The sequence below is a fragment of the Neovison vison genome, chromosome 6 (genome assembly GCF_020171115.1).
Source record: "Neovison vison isolate M4711 chromosome 6, ASM_NN_V1, whole genome shotgun sequence".
Lineage (NCBI taxonomy): Eukaryota > Metazoa > Chordata > Mammalia > Carnivora > Mustelidae > Neogale > Neogale vison.
This window is the reverse complement of record NC_058096.1, coordinates 5,031,528-5,052,244: the sequence shown is the minus strand read 5'-3', so window position 1 is coordinate 5,052,244 and position 20,717 is coordinate 5,031,528. Positions and strand designations below refer to the sequence as shown.

The window sequence follows — 20,717 nt, the reverse complement described above, 5'->3', positions numbered from 1 at the left end:
TTAATTATATGATGAACTTCCAAAAAAGCAATCACAGTACTATGTAAGAAGATATGGACTGTGTCCCCTGTATGTCAGACCCTTAGCAAAAATGAGTGTTCTTCCTCTCCTTTTCATAATTCCTGGTAAAAGCTAATCTTGTCTGCTTTGCAGATTCCATAATTCTTGCTTTAGACAAAAATGGGCCTATGTGTTATAAACCAATAGGGAGTCCAACCATCACATAAATGGACTGGTAGAAAGATCAGAATCTAGGTGAGTTAGTGAAGATCATTGTGGTCATAAAACACCCTATGAAGAGGAAATGGTAGACATGAGAAGCAGCAGGAGATGGAACTCACTGCTTTTTCTGAAAGAGATGACAGTGATGGCTAGGAGTACAGAGCCAAGGACTAAACACCAGTGCTTGAGATCCAACTCTGTTTCTTCCAGTTGGATGATCTGGTGCAAGTTATCAAATATCTCTTGGCTTCAATTTCCTTATCTGTAAATTGGGGATAATTATAGCACTGATTGGGGATAATTATAGCACTGGTGTGGGGATCAAATGGATTATGATTGCAAATGTCTCAGAACAGTGCCTGGAAGTTATGGAGTACTCTAAGTGTGCTGGTTAATTTAATAAATGTGGGTATTTCCAGCTTTAACATATCCTTAACAAACACAACCCCCAACTTGCAAATTAAATAATTTATATGGCCTGTAGGTCTCTTCAATATTGCTTAACTATTAAACAATTTTATTTCATTTAGATGATATCCTGAGACACACATATTCAATAAAATGTAAATATATTTAAATTGGGTGATAAGGGATGACTCTTTCATGCTCGAAAAGTTATTTCTAGGAAAAATGCTGGAGATTATTAGAGCAAAGTTTCTAGTAAAAATAATCAACCTCAAGGATAGATTGCAAAGTTTGAAGCATCATACCAAAATCACTCCGGCCAGGTGGAAGGAAAATATACAGTCATCTATAGTCTATGCTCTGGCTCAAATTCTGCTGATAGAAGAAAACCCTTTGTCAAATGGGTAGGGTAACTAACCGCTTGCATTTCCTCTGGAAACATGTCTAATTATAATCGATCCATGACCCCTCCCCTCAATTTGGTTCCATTCCAAAGGGACATTACTTAAAAACTGATCAAAGAGGTTTACATGGGAAATAACCATTGACATATTGCAAGTGGAAGATAATTACAGGTGGAAATGGCCCATAAAACCGCAAATTATCTTTCATATCTTCCTCTTTCATCTCCTTGTATCAAATGCTCATGGCTCTTCCTCCAAACTCTATCACATATCCTCAAATTCTCTTCATCTCTTCACTGCCATGCTCTCGTCACGAAGGGCAGGCAGGGTGTGTAGTAAAGTGCCACACACGCTCCCTCCCTCTGGTTTCAGCACACCAAGGGCTGGACAGTTCCACACACCTGCCAGGGTGCCCACCAACAGCATGAGTCTCTCTGCTGTCTGGGGCCTCCTCGGCAGTCATACATTCTTCCTCACTTTCACTGGTGCGACACAGAAATGTGGGAGATAAACATGTAACAATGAGAGGGCGGGGAGGGGAGTGCCCCTCCTCTCCAATCCATCCCATGGAACAATTCTGAGGCACATTCTATGGCTGTGCTTCTCACACATTGGAGGACATCACAATCGCCTGAAGAGCTGGCCCAAACATGAGTTGCTGAACCCTATCTTCCAAAGTCCTGACTCAGTGGGTCTGAGAAGGGATCCAAGACACTGTCTTTCAAATAATCTACCAGTGACACTGAGGCTGCTGGTCCAGAGACAACACTTTGAGAATCACTGTTCCATGGGACTCCTCGGGATTCTTCAGAGTACAAATGAGTCCCAGAGGCCCACAGCATCAACCAGCTCATTAAAACAACTTTAACTGATATCTTCTCTCTCCTTCTGATCTCATTCTCATCGCCCCCATTTCTCACTCTTGAACCCAGGAATCACATCTCAATCATGGACAGCCAATCAGCAGCCAAGCATGGACCTCGAACTCTGCTTTCAGAGGAACTCCCCTTCAACAAGGCCGATACTGGTTCTTAGCTGGTTCCTGGAGCAGCCTGCTAAGGATCTACTGGCACCTACAGGCCGGCTTCAATCCGTTCCTCACACAGTGGCTGGAAGAATCCAAGACACGGACTGGATGAAGTGAATCCCTGCTTCAAACCAGCAGTGCATTCCCGTTGTTCCTTGATACAATCCCGACTCTTACAACACTCTGAAGGCCCTTTATGACTTATTTGACACTCCCCTCTGGCTGTTGTAAGACCCCATCTATCCCCACCCTCATGACTGCTTTTGCTGCTGGGTCTTCACATAAGCTTCTTATGTCTTTGTTTAACAGATTCTCACTTATGGTTATTTACATCTCAGCGCAAAGTCCACTTTGTCTGGAGCCCCTTACTGATGCTGTGGATGAGATTAAGTGCCACTGGAGAATGCTGTGTTACCTGCCGTTGCCTTTACTGAGCATGCCTGACATTGCTGCTTTCACTGCCTGTCTCCCTCATCAGGTTCTGCCCTGCAGGAGAATAAGTACTGTCCCTGTCCCACAGACCATTGTACCCCAGCATGGCGCATAGCGATAGGACACAGAAAGCTCTCTGAAAATGTCTGTGGAATGGACTGACAAATAGGTATTATTATTCCATTTTTACAGAATAGAGAAATAGATTTTGTCCAAAGTAGCATGGCTGAGTTAATACCACAGATCAGAATGGCCCCAAACCCCAAAGCCTTTGAGAAGGACAGATCTACTTTCTTCTGATGGTGGAGAGCAGAAAGCATTCTAGGAGGATTCTGGGCAAGGAAACATATACCAAAAGTGGAACTGTTGCAATTTGAGCTAAAACTTATGATAGGACCCAAAGACATAACACTCTGTATGGTCTGGGTTATAGTTCCCCAAAGTTACTGGTTCCCTTTGTAAAAATTATATTTGGGATGTTTCTGGCTGGTTCAATTCATTAAGTGGCTCTTGGCCACTGGCTCAGGTCAGTCAGGGTCTTGAGGTCAAGAGATCAAACCCCGCATCTGCCTCTGTGCTCAGTGAGAAGTTTACTTCAGATTTTCTCTCTCTCCCTCCGTCCCTCCCTCTATCTTGTGCTTTTTCTCTCCCTCTCTCTCAACTAGATAAATAAATAAATAAAATCTATCAAAAATAAAATTATATCTTGGTTTCCTTTTATTTGTGTAACACTTTATTTGTGAAACACTTTATTTATATGCCAATCTTGTTGACTTTTCAATAGAAAGGGGTGGAGAAGGGAGAAGGGTGATTAAGGAAATAGAAGGGATAGATTTAACCAAATAATTATGTCACATCCCCAAAAGGCAACATAAGCCTTTCTTTCTTTCTTTCTTTTTTTTTTTTAAAGATTTTATTTATTTATTTGAGGGAGAATGAGTGAGAGAGAGCATGAGAAAGGAGGAGGTCAGAGGGAGAAGCAGACTCCCCAAGGAGCTGGGAGCCCGATGTGGGACTCGATCCTGGAAGTCCAGGATCATGACCTGAGCCGAAGGCAGTTGCTCAACCAACTGAGCCACACAGGCGCCCCAACATATGCCTTTCTTGCCATACACCTTTGTGTCATGAGACCCATGTAGTCTGACAGTATCTCAAGACCCCAGGGATTCCTTGGAGGGAGCTGAATACTGAAAATTATCTGGAATCTGTGCTTAAAAATGTGCAAAAACGGGGTGCCTGGGTGGCTCAGTGGTTAAGCGCCTGCCTTTGCGCAGGTCATGATCCTGGGGTCCTGGGATCAAGCCCCACATGAGGCTCCTTGCTCTGTGAGAAGACTGATTCTCCCTCTGCCTGCCCTTCCTCCTGCTTGTGTTCCCTCTCTCACTGTGTCTCTGTCTGTCAAATAAACAAATAAAATCTTTTCAAAAAGTGTGCAGAAACTAAAATTTTTTTGAATGTTGTGTTTTCAACTTGTAACTTTTACAAGTAATTCTGCCTTTTTAATAGTTTTACAAAAAAGTTCTGAAGAGGCTATAAATCTATTGAATAAATGAAAAAAATGAGGGCCATTTAAAATACACTGATCTTTGTCTTGGTCTGCTAAAGGAAGGAATTATTTTTGTAGTTTTTAAGAGAGGAAGAGTAGTATGCTTATAATAGAACAGGTATTTCTCAATGTTAGAGGCAATTTTTTTTTAATGTTTGAAATGCGTGGCCTCCAAGAAGCTATATATTTCCAAAGGATGTAAGCTTCCCTAAGCTGTCAACAGAGACAGGGATTCTGTTTTACTGAAGGCAAACCTGGAAGCTATTTGGTGGGGGGAATGGGGCAGGTACATAAATATTGCCGTTCTCTCCTGGATGGCATTTAGTCAAGATGGTAATTGGACAAAGCCTAGGTAAGATTTAATTTATGACACTGGAAACTAAAATCCAATGGCTTCCCATCACAAACAGAAAGATGGCCTGGCCTTTGCCCTCAATGTTTTCCCTCCTCCCTTGCAAAACACTGAGCCCACTGTTCTCTTGCCACTCTTGAACACACAAAGCTCGCTCCTGACTTGGGTTCTTCATGCTTGGTCATTCTGCCTGGCGCTCGCTATGCCTTGTTCCCTCACCTTACTCACGTCTGCTCCAAAATCTCTTAGAAAAGTCTTCCAACCCAACCCGACCCGACATAACTTCCCTATCCTTATCACTCTCAACCCTCCAATTTCATAGAACATGTAGATACCTGACATTGTGTGTTTGTTGTCTCTTTCACTGGAATGTGAGTTTTATGGGGCAGGAACTTGGGATCACTATTTTGATCACCACTGTACCCTAGCACTCAGAATATCTGATGTAAAATAGATGCTTATTAAATATTTGTTGGAAGAATCAATGGATCAAGTAAAATGATAGCACAAATATGGTATCAAAAATTGGATCACTAAACATAGCAATAAGGTAGTGGCCTCAGGTAACTTTTAGTTTCCTTGCCAAATAAAGGTCAGCTCAAAGTCTTTTGCATGGTGTTTGTTTTCTGTGTGGCAGCTCATCATTAAAAGCCAGAAACAGCAGATACTTCATAGGACATAAAGAAGTGTGAGAACACGGACCTCCTTTGGAATCACAGAAAATCATCGCGCCAGGGGCTTTCTTCTCAGTGATGCAGAGCCAATAATAGGAAGCAAAGGGCACGTGTGTTCTGTCATTAAGTCTAGTACTTTCCCTCCAAATGGCTTCATTAATCCCAAGGTCACCCGACTGAGCATGACATTAGGGAGATCATCGGTCCACAGCAAGTGTAAGCCATGGGGCACACACATAAAAGCTAAAGGTTGTTTGGTTCTTTTTTCTTTTAATTTCCCTTTTGATAACAGCTAATGTATTTTAAATTAAGTCTCTATAAATCTTCCCAATGACCCAAACAATCAAAAACTGTGCTAAGCTCTATAATGATCTGAGGTCATAAGACTGTGATAGAAGGAATGACTAAGAATTAGGCTCCAAAACTCCATTGTTGTCATACACATTCATTCTGCATCTCAGCTAAATTATCTTAGTTGTCACCTTCATCTCCTATAAGCAATTTACCCCCAACTGCTGTAGTTCCCTCAAAAATAAATTGTACTTTTACCTTTAGACTACATTCCCAGGCCTTCATTCTAATTAATCACCTAATGCATGGATTTCCCGATGGCCTCTTCTGTGGAGTGTGTCTTCAATCATGTTCCAAAATCATGTGGATGTGAGTGGCACGAAGAGACAGACAGAAAGGGTAAAAGGGTGTCAGTACTCACTGAGTGCTTAATAGGTGCCAGGCACTGGGATAAATACAGTATTTAAGCCCCAGAAATTCCTATTAAGTATCATTCCATTTTATGAATCAGAGAATGGAGGTAAAGAGAGGTTAAGGAATTTACCCAAGGTCACACAGTTAACAAGTGTCCCGATCATGATAGGACTGAAAGTAAGAAAAGAGGAAAGAAGAGATGCAGGGAAGAGTTCTGGGTATGCACATTTGCAGGCTAGTGGGCTTTCCCTTGGCTCTCCTGTGCACACAGCACAGTCCATCACCTCCCTCCAGACTGGTCTTCCTGACTCAAGGTAATCTGCTCAAAGACATTTGTAGTTCTCCATCACTTCCTCCATCAAGCCCATATTTGTTGATAATAGCAGGCAGATGGATAAAACTCTGACCATGGCACAACCTCTATATCTTAGCTGTCGCTATCCCTCCCTGACCTCAGAACATATGCCTGGACACCTGTGTCCCCTCTACTCATTCATGGAGAGTCATCAGAGGCCTCTGTTGCCAGCCAGGAGCCAAGGTCATGCTGACTGTTACCTTGTTACCTAATTAAATTGTCTCAGCATCTCCAAGGCGTAAGTCTCACTGTTCCTATTTTACAGATTAGGAGATTAAGGATCAGAGAGATTCAATCACGTTCTCAAAGTCACCTGAAAAATGAACAAGCAGAAATGTGGACCTTGATTTTCTTGCTGAGAGACTAAATGTTACATTTTTAAATTTTTAAATCTTTCTAAACCCTACTCACATAAATCAAGGCTGACGGAGCTCACTCGTTCCATGAAGACTTCATGGAACATATCAAACACTGGTCTCTCCCTTATTAGAACTCATTCTGCTCTTGTAATTACTAGTCTGTCTCTTGAAGGCTTCCAAACCACCCTCTTTGTGACAAGACAATTTCAAGGTCTCTAAGTTCCTCACTCTGATTCTGTTTTTTTCCAAACCACATCTCAAACCAAAAACTTTAAAACCTCCAAGAGAAAAAACATTTCTAAACTCAAGTTAAAGATTTAAATAAAGACCCATATAATTATTCTCTAATACTGATTGCTATTTTCGAGCGGGTTTTGTTTCCCTAACTATAGGTTTGCTTTTTTTTTTTTTTTTTTTTTAGTGAACCAAGTAACAACTATGTTCCAAAGTTAGTGTTAAGTCCATATTTTGCAATATGCTCTCTCATTCTAAATGGCATAAAATGATAAGATTCTTCATCTTACCTAAAACATCTATTTAGTTGATTCATAACAAGATCCAGCTGAAATGATGATAAAATTCAACTACTTGACCACTTAAATTAAAAGCTGAAATTAGAGCAGCTGCCTGCTTCCTAGCCGTTGAAAACAAGAGGCTGTCACTCACAGCAGGCATTATCCATCCACAGAGAAAGCTCCCTGTCCCAACTATTATGTGCTGAGGCCAGAGGGAGAATGGAGGAGACAATAAGATATCTCATGTCCCACTCCAACACCCAGCACAGTCCTTGGCCAGCTACTCTTCGGGAGAATGTCTGTCATCAAGTCTTCTCATACATTTTTCTCAATTACTTAGCCACAGATTTCTGCAAAGTATCTTCTGAGTTAACCCCAGCTTTGTCATCCCTGCTACCACCACCTTAACTCCAACCATAACCACTTCTCATGTGGACCACAGAGCCTCCCCTCTGGGCTTCTGGACTCCTGGTCTCACTTTAATCTGTTGATTTTTTTTTTTCTTTTGTTCGGATCTCCTCATTCAATTCCCATGGCCTCCAGACCTCAGGACACAGAAACTTCCAGCTGTGAACCAAAGTTAGCTCTGTGTCTTACCCTCGTCCGTGCCCGTCTCTAGCCACTCCATCCTACCGCATCAGGGAAATCAGTGTGTCTGCTGTCTCAAGCCTCCCCACCACCACAGGTGACAGACTTTCTTCCAGGAACACATTACCTTCCTTTCTCTCTTTTGTAACTCCCTGCTGTATTTTCTAATGGCTCAGGAACCCCACTCCCTCCCTCCGGGAACCTGCCTCATGTGTCTCCTAACCTAAATTTGGTTAAGTTTCCTTTCTTCTTCATAGTTGCCCTGCAGCTTGTCACACCAGCCTGTGGGACTGTCACCTGTCTCTCTCCTACTACATGGGGGACTCTCACTGTGAAGAAAGAAACATTCATCGTCTCAGGGACTATTACAGGGCCTAGAAATTATAATTATACAGTAAATACACTGCTGTTTCATGCTGGGATAAGAGAAGGATGAAGGAAAGATGGACAGAAAAAAAAAATGCTGTCATTTGGTTGTGGGTATAAAAGGATATATTTGTATCTACCTATTGATACTTCAAAGAGGTACAGCTCAAAATATTTTTTTTTTCTTTTGCTAGCAAGTAAAACAAGAAAATACTGAACTCATCAAACTGAAAATTTTTAAGGAAAATAAGACACAATAAAAATGGCTACACATAAGGACTTTAAAACAGAAAATGCTTTATCCAAGATATCCTGTAGTCCTTATTTAATTAATCCATTTAGCCATTACCATGATAACTGAAATTAAAGAAAAGTAGGTTCAAGCTGATTGATTAGGGTTTATTTAGGTGACTGACTTTCTGAAATCAGAATGATTACCTTTTATGGTATCTATTAAGGAGGACACACGTTGTGATGAGGGCTGGGTATTATAAGCAACCAATGAATGGTTGAACACTACATCAAAAACTAATGATATACGACATGCTGGCTAATTGGACATAATAAAAATTTTTAAGAATTTATTAAAAAAGTGCACTCCAGACCTAACCCAATTCTAAAGTTTAGATGAGTGATTTATGATATAAAATCATCCCCATCATAGCATAAGCTAAAGGAACTTGTATACCTATGTGCCTTCTATATGCTGTTAAATAGCATATTTATGCATATGCTATTTAACATATGCTATATGCTGCCTCAGTTGGTTAAGCGTCTGCCTTTGGCTTAGGTCATGATCCCGGGTTCCTGGGATTGAGCTCCACATCAGGATCCCTGCTCAGCAAGGAGTCTGCCTCTCCTTCTCCCTCTGCCCTTTCCCCTCTCTCAAATAAATAAATAAAATCTTTAAAAAAGAATTAACAAAAAAACAGATTTACTAAAAGCCACGTTGAAGTTAGAATATGTTACACATGTGGTATAAAATGATACAGAAGAAAGTATTTAAATAATAGCCTTTCATTTTAAATCACTGGGGATTAGAACCAGAAGGGAAGCTACTATTTATTGGTTTGAAGCCAGCCACTAACCTGTGACATCTACTGCTTTTCTATAGTCCCTTCCAAAACACCATCCCATTTTTAACAAAATTCTCCTAGTAGAAAGTTGTTATTTTGTAAAGTAAGTTTCTTAATTATTTCATTTCTGAGGAATTTTGAACCTTAGGAAGGTTATCTTTTAATATTTAAAAAAACTGAAGTACAATTTATATACAGTAAAATACATAACTTTAAAGCATATAGTTTGATACGTTTTGACAAGTGCATAAATACACAAAACCCACATCCCATCAAGATTTAGAATATTTCCATTCACCTCAAAAGTTCTCTCCTTGTCAGTTCCCAAACCCCCTTCCTGCTGGCAACATTCTGATTTTTATCTCTATTGATTAGTTTTCTATCTTGGAAGCTCTTGCAAATGAATATAAATTGAATACATGACAAATATGTTATGAATAGAATACACTACTCTTTTCTATGTGTCTGGCTTTTTTTACTCAGTGTACTGTTCTTCAGAGTTGTCTGTATTTTGTGGGAATTCGTAGTGTATTCTATTTACATTTAAACTAATTATTATTGATAGGGAAGGACTTGTTCTGGACATAAACAAAATCTTTTCTCTGTCTTGTTCTTTTGTCTCATTTCTTCTGTTACAGTGTTCCTTTGTGTGTGGGTGTCTCTCTCTCTCTCTCTCTTTTTTTAATATTGACACACTTTAATTTTGACTCCTTTCTCTTTTTCTTTTGTGTACTGGTATATTTTTTAAATTTATTTTTTATTTGTTTTCAGCATAACAGTATTCATTATTTTTTCACCACACCCAGTGCTCCATGCAATCCGTGCCCTCTATAATACCCACCACCTGGTACCCCAAACTCCCACCTCCCGCCACTTCAAACCCCTCAGATTGTTTTTCAGAGTCCATAGTCTCTCATGGTTCACCTCCCCTTCCAATTTCCCCCAACTCCCTTCTCCTCTCTAACTCCCCTTGTCCTCCATGCTATTTGTTATGCTCCACAAATAAGTGAAACCATATGATAATTGACTCTCTCTGCTTGACTTATTTCACTCAGCATAACCTCCTCCAGTCCCGTCCATGTTGCTACAAAAGTTGGGTATTCATCCTTTCTGATGGAGGCATCATACTCCATAGTGTATATGGACCACATCTTCCTTATCCATTCGTCCATTGAAGGGCATCTTGGTTCTTTCCACAGTTTGGCGACCGTGGCCATTGCTGCTATAAACATTGGGGTACAGGTACTGGTATATTTGTTAACATTTTTCTGTACACACCCATATCATCAGCACATGTAGGCACATTTTGTGCCTTCTATCACTAATGCCATGCCTTCTATTCCTTATTCTTGTCTAAGCACAAAGGCTACGACCAACTAAAACAGTACTCATAGAAAAGCTGAGAGCAGACCTGTTTATCTCATTCCTAATCATGAGGATAAAGAATAAAAACACTATGGATTTTTCCTAGGTCCCTTTTATTCTAGTGAGAGAGTTACAATTTTTTGTTAACTGGGAGGTTTTTTTTTTTTTTTCTTAAATTAAGAATGAATATTGAATTCTAGTAAATTCTTTTCATCTATTTTAATGTGTGATTTTTCTACTTCATTTTGTTAATATAATGATATTATAATATATAATAACCTAGAGATTAATTTTGAATGTTAAACCAAGTTTTTATTCCTGTAATAAAGCCCACTTTGTCATGATATGTTACATTTCCTTTTTTTTCCCAATTTATTTATTTTCAGAAAAACAGTATTCATTATTTTTTCACCACACCCAGTGCTCCATGCAAGCTGTGCTTACATTTCCTTTTATTGCTGATTTGACATGGTAGTATTATGGTAGCAATATTATATTGAAATATTATATTGACATAGTAGTATTATGCCACTATTTTTGCACTATCTGCATGAGCAGTAACAGTTTGCAAAATTTTTTGTGTGCCATGACTTTATCAACTTCTTTATCTTGAGGTTATGCTGTGTCTAAAAATTTGGGAACTCCTCCCTTTTCCTTGATTACCTGAAGGAGTTTGTATAAGGTGCTCTTTTCCTTAAATTCTGTAAAAACTTAAAAATTAAGCTCTCTCAGTCTTCAGTTTTTGTTGGAAGGTTTTTATAATGAATTCAAACCTTACAACAGACATAGGGCAAGTCAAATGTTCACTTTTGTATCTATTTGGATAATTTATATCTTTGAAATCATTGATCATTTGATCTAAATTATCAAATATGCTGGCATAAAATTGTCCAAAACATTTCTTCACTGTCCTTTTAATTAATGGCTGTAGGAACTGCAGTTATGTTTGTCTTTGCATTAGTTTTCTATAGCTGCTACAATAAATCACAACAAACTTAGTGGCTTTAAATAACAAAGCTTAAATTCTTATTGTTCAGGTGATCAGAATTCTAGAATGTGCATTCTGTAGTTGTTTGATATAATCTATAAACTAGGTTACTTGGGTTGTTGGTGTAGTTTAAGTCTTTTTTTTTTTTTTTTTTACTGATTTTTTGGTGTTTGTTCTATTAGTTAATAAGAAAGGAGGGTTGAGATGCCCAATTGTCATTGTTTATTTGTCTGTTATTCCTTTCAGTTCTATTTTGTAACCATGTGTTTGGATTTCTATTATTGGGAGTATCTGTATTTCAGATTTTTATGTCTTGTTGATGAATTAACCCCCTTTATTATTTTAACATTTCCTTATTTGCCTAGAGTAATATTCCTTACCCTGAGATTTAAATTTAAATATTTTACTTAATATTAATACATTCAATTAAGCTTTCTGTGATTTGTGTTTTATATAATTTTAATTTTTACTACTTATGTCTTTATATTTAACAGGTATCATGCATTTGAATGTTGCTTTTTAATCATGATTGATAATTTTTCCTTTTTAATTGGTATGTTTAGTCCATTTATACTTAATGAAAGATTGATATAGTTGTATTTAAGTTTTCCATCCATTTTCCATCTCTCCTTTGTATTTTGTCCCTCTTTTCCTACTTTTTCCCCCAGCTAATTAAGTATATTTTAATGTTCACATATCTGTTTTGTTGGATTAGTATCTATACCTATTTGTTTCATTTTTGATAATTGCTCAAGAGTTTGCATCGAGCATATTTAGCTAACAACATCTATGTTCAAATAGTATCATACCACTTCATGGATAACATAGGATAAATTTTACAAAACTAAAATTCCACTTTCCTTTTTCCTGTTCTTTGTGATATTATTTTCTATTTTATTTTTGCATGTTATAAATTATTATTGTTTAAACTACTAAATATTTTAAAGGAAATGAAAATGATAATAAGGTGTATCTTATCTTTAGCCATAAATTTATTATATCAAGAGATCTTCATTCTTCTTGTACATCAGTTTCCATGGAATTATTTTCTTTTAGCTTCAAGAACATTCTTTAATATTTACTGTAGTAGAATCTAGCTGGTAATTAATTCCCTAAACTTTTGTCTAGAAATGTATTTATTCCCCCCCCCCCTATTTTTGAAGAATATATTTTGCTGGTTATAGAATCCTAGACTGATAAATGTTCCTCTTCCATCCCCTCCTTTCAGCACTTTGAAGATACTGTTCCATTCTGTCCTAGCTTGAATTGTTTCTGATGAGAAGCCTAAAGTTTTCTTACTTGGTCCTCTTGATGTAACTAGTCATATTTCTCTGGTTACTTTTGATATTTTATTATTAGTTTTGAACAATTTAATTAGAATGTGCCATGGAATGGTTTTTCTTTATGTTTATTTTTTGAGAGTTCTATTGTTCATTTTGATATGTAGATTTATATTTTTCTTCACATTTAGAAAATTTCCAATCATTATTATTCAAATGTCTTTTTTTCTTCCACCTCTTTTTAAGAGTCTATGTATATGTTGGAATATTAGACATTTTCCCAAGTTTAGTGAGCCACTGTTTACTTTTTTCCCATCATTCACCTCTCCATGAAAATATCTGAATAATTTCTCTTGCCCTCTTTTCAAGTTCAGTAATCCTTTATTCTGCAGTATCTATTATCTTTTTTTTTTTTAAGATTTTATTTACTTATTTGACAGACAGAGATCTCAAATAGGCAGAGAGGCAGGCAGAGAGAGAGAGGAGGAAGCAGGCTCCCTGCTGAGCAGAGAGCCCGATGCGGGGCTTGATCCCAGGACCTGGATCTTGACCTGAGCTGAAGGCAGAGGCTTTAACCCACTGAGCCACCCAGGTGCCCCTGCAGTATCTAATATCTTATTAAATAGATCTAATGACTGTGGAAAGAGCTGAGATGCCCTTCAACAGACAAATGAATAAAGAAGACATAGCCCATATAAACAGTGGAATATTACTCAGTCATCAGAAAGGATGAATACCCAACTTTTGCATCAACATGGGTGGGACTGGAGGAGATTATGCCAAGTGAAATAAGTCAAGCAGAGAATTATCATATCATATCAGTATCATATCATATATCAGTCAATTATCATATGGTTTCACTTACTTGTGGAACATAAAGAATGACATGGAGGACATTAGGAGAAGGAAAGGAAAAGTGAAGGAGGGGAAATCGGAGGGGAAGACGAACCATGAGAGACTGTGGACTTCGAGAAATAAACTGAGGGTTTTAGAGGGGAGAGGGGTGGGTAGATGGGTGAGCCTGGTGGTGGTTATTAAGGAGGACACATATTGCATGGAGCATGGGTTGTAGGACATAAATAATGAATCTTGGAACATTGCATTAAAAACTAAGGATATATTATATGGTGACTAACATAAAACAATAAAAAATTAGCCATTCAAAAAAAAAAATAGATCCAGTGGATTTCTCATTTCAGATATTACGTCTTTCAGATCTAGAAATTCTTTCTGGTTCTTTTTTTTTTTTTTTTTTCAATTTATTTATTTTCAGAAAAACATTATTCATTATTTTTTCACCACACCCAGTGCTCCATGCAAGCCGTGCCCTCTATAATACCCACCACCTGGTACCCCAACCTCCCACCCCCCCACCCGCCACTTCAAACCCCTCAGATTGTTTTTCAGAGTCCATAGTCTCTCATGGTTCACCTCCCCTTCCAATTTACCCAAATTCCCTACTCCTCTCTAACGCCCCTTGTCCTCCACGCTATTTGTTATGCTCCACAAATAAGTGAAACCATATGATAATTGACTCTCTCTGCTTGACTTATTTCACTCAGCATAATCTCTTCCAGTCCCGTCCATGTTGCTACAAAAGTTGGGTATTCATCCTTTCTGATGGAGGCATAATACTCCATAGTGTCTGGTTCTTTTTTTTTTTTTTTAATATTTTACATTTACCTTCTTGCATTCCCTAAGTATTCACTTACTGCACATAACTTTTCTTTTGAATCCTTGAAATGAGATGATAGTTGCTTGAAAAACTTGTCTGCTAATTCCAACATCTGCATGTCCATTAGTCTGTTTCTTTGTTTTTTCTTGTGTTTATAACTCACATTTTCCTCCTTCTTCACATATCTAGTTACTATGTGTAACACATTATAAATACGCTGTTGAGAGTAATGATTTTGTTGACTTCCTTTAAAGAGTATTGAATGTTATTCTTGAAGACATTTCATTTACTGGTGAAGCTTTATCTTGTCAATTCTCTCCTAAGGCCTTTTTAGGGCTTGTTTAGAGTAGTCCGTATTCCAGGGATAGATTAGCCCTCCTCTTAGTGGCCTCCCTAAGATTTTAATAGAATTTTCCTATGTTCTTTACTCTGGCTATTCAGAACTCCATTATACACCAGCCCTGGGTAACCTCTGATGTCTTTATTGATCTCACAGTTACCTGGTGTTTCTTCCCTGGTAGAGGTCATGCAGTCTCATCCTATGCACGTGGAATGTATTCAGTTAAAGACTCAAAAGATTTTTAGAAATCTTTCTCTGAACAGCTCCCTACTTCCCAGTATTCTGTCCTGCAAAATCCCACACCTCAATAATTTCTAAATTTCTGTCAGTATTCCCCACCCAGAAAGATCACTGTTATCTACTTGGGCTCTGTATCCCTCTGCCATTGTTTGGAATGTGCCCCAGGCAGAAATCTGGGGTAAATTTTGGAGCTCAACTTATATACTTCCACTTTTTCAAGAATCACAACCTTTTGCCTCCTGTTCCACTGCCTGGAAATGGTTGTTTTATAAAATTTTCCCCAGTCTTATAGTTGTTTTTTTTTTCATGATAGGCGTACAAATCCATTACCTGTTACTATTTGATGGCCCCATTCAATAAATGTTATACTTTGTTTTTCAAGTTACTTGAACCAAAATCTGCCTCCCTGAAATTTCCAATCATTTCAGTTGGTTCTGTCTTTTGGATTACCTCCACAATGATTCTTACCATAGTGCTTTTAATATATGTTATTGATGCAAAGAATCCAATACCAATTCACTAACTCAAGGACTTTGATCCTGTAATTATCTCCTCTTTATCTTTACCACATATTTCTCTCCTCTCTACTGACTCATTCCCATTGGATGTGAGTTTCTCTTGTCCCATGTCCTCTTCAACTCCCTCTCTCTGTTTTTCTGCCTCCCATCATAGCAATGTCTCTGAAAATATTAAAATAATTGTACATATTTCCTTGAATTCCCACACATTAATTCATCTCCCTTTCTGTTCATTAGCCACACTAATCAGACTTTCACTGCGACCAGACCACTCTTCATGGTCATAAACAATGTCCATCTCCCTAAACCAAATAACCAATTCTTATATTTCCTTTTTCTCTTTCCAGTGGGATTTTATACACATTATTACCTGTGTTTCCTGAAATATTTATTAATTTGCTTCCAGGGCACCACTTACTGGACATCTTTTTACTCTACAGCCTTCTCCTTTTCCCTGTTTCTTTTCCTGATTCCTGGAACTTCAAATGCTAGAATGTTTTGTTTTTCCCACATCATTGTTCACCATGTCACTGCTATTCTTTGCTTCTTCTCTACTTCTGTTAAAGACTTCTGTTTACCTTATTAAGCAATAAATGTTATTCCTCTTATTTGCAACATTCACTTTATAAACTTTTTTTTTTCTTTTTGCTTTGCCTCCAAAAGATATCTCAAACTCAATTCCTTCCTCTTACTTTAACCATTGCCACCTTCATACCTTCATTAAGGGCACTTTTTAAATCTTACTTGAACTTCCAAAATGGACTCTTAATAACTACCCCTACTATCTGGACCAGTCCATTCTTCAAACAACTGCTAGTGTTATAATTAAAAAGATAAATCAGGCCATGTCACTTACCTGGTTAAAGTCACTAAAGTCACTCTTCACATTTAGAAAAAAGTCCAGACTCCTAAAATAGCATATTCAAATAATTCAGAGTATTAGGACTTGACTTTGCTGTATGCTAAGTCCACTTGGGCATTCTACTAATGCCTGAGTTCCACCTCCAAAGATGGCTATTTAGTTAGTTTGGGCTGCAACATAGACATTAAGAATTTTAAATATCCCCATGTAATTCTAAAGTGTGATAAAATTTGAGAAACATCAATAAGAGATTTTTGGGGGGGAATCAAAAGAAATACCTCAGAGATCTGAAAGATGGATCTACTTCCAAAGATTATGTTTCAATTGGGCTTAATTGGGGCCAGAAAAGAATTATCAGTGTTTTCTTAAATCTGTTAAGAGATTCTATGGTTAAATCTAGATTAAGGATTACTGTCCCACAACATTTTGTCCTTGACCACTTCTCCAAGCACTGATCTGCTCGTGAAGCACATTCCTTTTCTCAGAATTATCTTATCTCATTGGTGATTTAATGCTAAGTTCACAGAAGTTCATTCGCCATATTTGAAGAATAACCACATGGAGCCACTAATCAGATTGTGATCAAACACATCACCCCTGAAGCTGGGCTCAACTTCAGTTCATCTGACCTTTGCCTTGGTTACCTTCCCTACAAGGGCAAGTGATACAAACAACATTGTATACATTTTTGTCCAACATTTTATTTTCTGACTTGCATCCCTCAGACAGATTCTTCAGCAGACAAGCTGATGTACTGCTTTGCCCTTCACAAATACTAGTAAGAGTCAATTTCTCTTATAAGAAAACATTTGGGAAATGGATACCACACTGGCTCCCATTTTTATTTATCTTCAAAAAATAAAGAAATTCGTGTATTCCTATTCTTATACTCAAAAGCACAAGGTAGAAAGAGAAAAAAATATCACTTGTATATTTAGCTTGTATGTGACTGAAAATATATTTTCTGCTCAGGGAAAATCTTTTCTTTTCACAAATACAAAGTTAGTTTCTTCACATAAAATCTAAATATGCTTCAGTCTCTTTTGTTGGCAAGTACATAGAAAGTACATTACTCTTCAGCCAGAAAGGGAGAGATGTCATGAGGACACGGTCCAAAGATTAAGGAAGGACATAGGAATCTGTTGCTCAGAAAGAATCTGCTCAGATCTATCAACTATCTGGAAAATAATGAAAATCAACCTCTTCTAAAAGTTACTCTGAGAGCCCAATATTTGGAGACTTAAAAATGCAAATAATTAACATTAACATAAGCCTTTGATTTTACACAGTTGCTTTTGCAATGTGGGTAAGAACTATACTAGGGCATGAAGGCATGTAGCTCTTGGAGAATCATAAATCCACATGTCAGTGCCCAACGGACTTTACAGAATACTAGCTGTTCATTTTGCAGATGAAGAGTAAAGTGCTCCTGGGAATTTGGTGACAAGAATACAGATTTAATAAGACAAATGCTTACATTTTAGATGCATTGAGTCCCCTGTCAATATCTTCTACAAGCTAGACCCCCCATTTTAATTTCTAAATAAATAATCCCCTGTCTTGTTTGATTTAATAAATGTTGTTATAGCCTCCTAAATTAATGAGAGGTATAATGCTAAACAGAAGAGAGGAGCAAAACATATTTCTAAATTGAAACTAACTTCACATTTCTAAAGCTAAAACAAACAAACAAAAATACAAGAAGCTACTTTTTGCTATGTGTCAACTGTACTTCAGTTGAACGAATAAAAAAGTTACTATTTTATTAATCTTTAGAAAAAGTGTGATCTGACAAAAAATATTTGACATTTTTAAAGCCATAACCTAAAACATAATATCATAAAAAGTGCTAAATAAAATAAACACAATGCAGCAAGAGCTTATGACCTTTTGCGGCCAATGTAGGGAAAGCCTAGGTCGTTCATTAAACCCTAATCCCACCTCTTCCTGCACACATTTCTTAGTTGCTAATTATTTGGAGCTTCATATTTTAGGTAAATAAAATCTTGATTTGCTGTTAGTGGAGTTTGTAGTGGGGTTTATTTTAGTGAGATGACAGCAAATTCTATGAATTCTTATTCTTTCTGTGAGCATCGTTGAACTTGGCTGCGTTGATGTCACGCATCCTATGTCCTTGTCCTTACCTCTCACAATCAACTGGCTTTGGTGCTCCACTGCTGCGGCCTCATTCCGGGCGATGCAGGTGTAATTCCCATTGTGCATGAGGGAGAGATTGGAAATCCGCAAAGAGCTTGTGAAGTCAATGTTGTCGATGGTCACCCCGAGGCTCGCTGGGATTGGCCGGCCGTCCTTCTGCCAGGTGATTGTGATGGGCAAGTCCCCTGAGACCACAACACATGGGATAAAGACCCGCTGTCCAATGGAGAATCTTGGAAACTCAAAAGGTTGGATAAAAGGTGGAACTGAAAGAAAGAAGAGAAAATGTAAGAGAGGAAGGAAGGTGGGTAACAAACCGTGTGCAAGCTCTCCGTTCGCTCTTCCTTCAACCCTCTCGCAGGACATTGAAAGAGGAACACAGTTGCTGCTGTAGAACGTAAATACAGAAGTAGGAGAAGAGTGAAATTGTGCTATCCCGCTACTTGATTTTTCTCATCGTTCTAAATGAAAATCATGGCCTAATTTGTACCTCGGCAAACACGCTTAATTTATTTCGATAAACTTTTTAGAAAATAATCATTTTTGAATGAAAATATTTCTGACTCTGCACTCTTCATGTAAATGCTGTGAAAGAGGCATTTAGATTTGGTTTTCCTTAGAAGCTTTTGAAAATTATATGTACAAGAAAAGATTTCTTTCCTGCTTCTCTAATATTAGCACAATCATTACCATTCTCCCTTTAATGCATTCCATGCCTTGTTAATAGGCATACTTTAAGCCGGTTCAAGAAGGGATTCTAATTTCATTGTTAAACCTTTTTTTTTTTTTTTTTTTTTTTTCCTTAGGACTAGCATCCAACAAATAGCAAGTGTCAAATTAAAGAGACCTTTTTCATGTTAGGATAATCACATCTCTACTCTTTACTCCTCAATTTTGCACATTCCACATTAAATGGTGAACTGATCCGTGGTCAGTTTTCTGTGCTGTTATGTGTTGTCAATGAGGACAAGGTTATAGCCTTCAAACTGGCCATCCATGGACACAGCCAAGCTCAGTCTGGAAAGCTTTTTTCTGATTTAATTTCCCTGATAAACTCCTCTTCACCTTCTCACCTCAGGACCGTTTTTCTCAGGAACTTCCTGGATGATCTCACAGGATTTCAGAGTCATTTCATGCTTAAAATGGAGCCAAAGAAGCCAATTTTGAATCCTACCTGGTCACTTATGTCTGGTGGGGTCATGAACAAGTTATCAGTATGGTCTCCCTGTCAACCCTATGGGGTTGTTATGCATAGTTTCACTTTGTAAAGGGGGAACTGGTTCTTAAAGAAACAACCTTACCCTTGGCCATAAATCTAGTTCACTAAAGAGTGACAGCTCAGACCTTATCAATTTTATTTTAGAGACTTGGAAATATGCAATACTGTCAACTGCAGTCATTAAGCATGCAATAACTTAATATGAACCAGTTACTGTACCAGATGATTCCCTAGAATTAAATCAGTAAGTAGTAGGATATCTGCAGAATTTGTTCACTAATCAATTATAGGTACATTTCTATAATCAGCTTGGGGGAGATTTAAGAGATCAAGCTGAGAAACATCTGAATGGAGGGGTGCTTGTGTGGCTCAATCATTAAGCATCTGCCTTCCACTTAGATCAGGATCCCAGGTGCATTGGTCTCCCTACTTGAAGCGATGTCTGCTTCTCCCTCTCCCACTCCCCCTGTTTGTGTTCCCACTCGTTCTGTCTCTTTTTCTCTGTCAACTAAATAAATAAATAAAGTCTTAAAAAAAATCTGAATGGAAACCATTCATTGAGATCCTGGTACGTGTTTGACGACCCTGTGTGCTGGGCACACAGCAATAAACATAGTACACCAGCCTTTGTCTGGTAGAGTTTTCATATACAGTCATAGGGAGCAGAGGTCAACAGAGCAGAGCTGTGGCTACTCTGCTATTTAATATTATTATTACTACTATTATTACTATATGCTTTCAAAAGCATTTAGGAGTAAGAACGCAGAACTGCAAACACAGCCAGAGTTAGTCTAGCGAGTCAATGGCTCAAGTTAGGTCTGACCAGAGAAACAAACAAACAAACAAACAAACAATTTAAGGGGCCAGTGCATTTCATGTCAAAACTGTTGACTTCTGACAGTTTGCTGATTTTCAATGGAGAGTTAGAGTTTTGGATCTGCAGTGAGTTGATCTGACACTAGGAGAAAAAAGTCTTGGGATGAGCTTCTACCTCGGGCTGGTAGAAAAGATCAGTTTGGATTAGGCTATGATTCTTCACAATTGATA

General features: G+C 37.9%; 1 protein-coding gene across 1 annotated transcript in view; it reads right to left on the bottom strand.

Moving 5' to 3' along the window:
- The window catches only part of DSCAM (DS cell adhesion molecule), a 315,819-nt gene that overhangs the window by 251,271 nt on the left and 43,831 nt on the right, over nt 1-20,717 (bottom strand). The window contains exon 6 of the mRNA XM_044250904.1: nt 18,439-18,717. Within this exon, the coding sequence (XP_044106839.1) occupies nt 18,439-18,717 (279 nt within the window). The remainder of the gene's footprint in view (nt 1-18,438; nt 18,718-20,717) is intronic.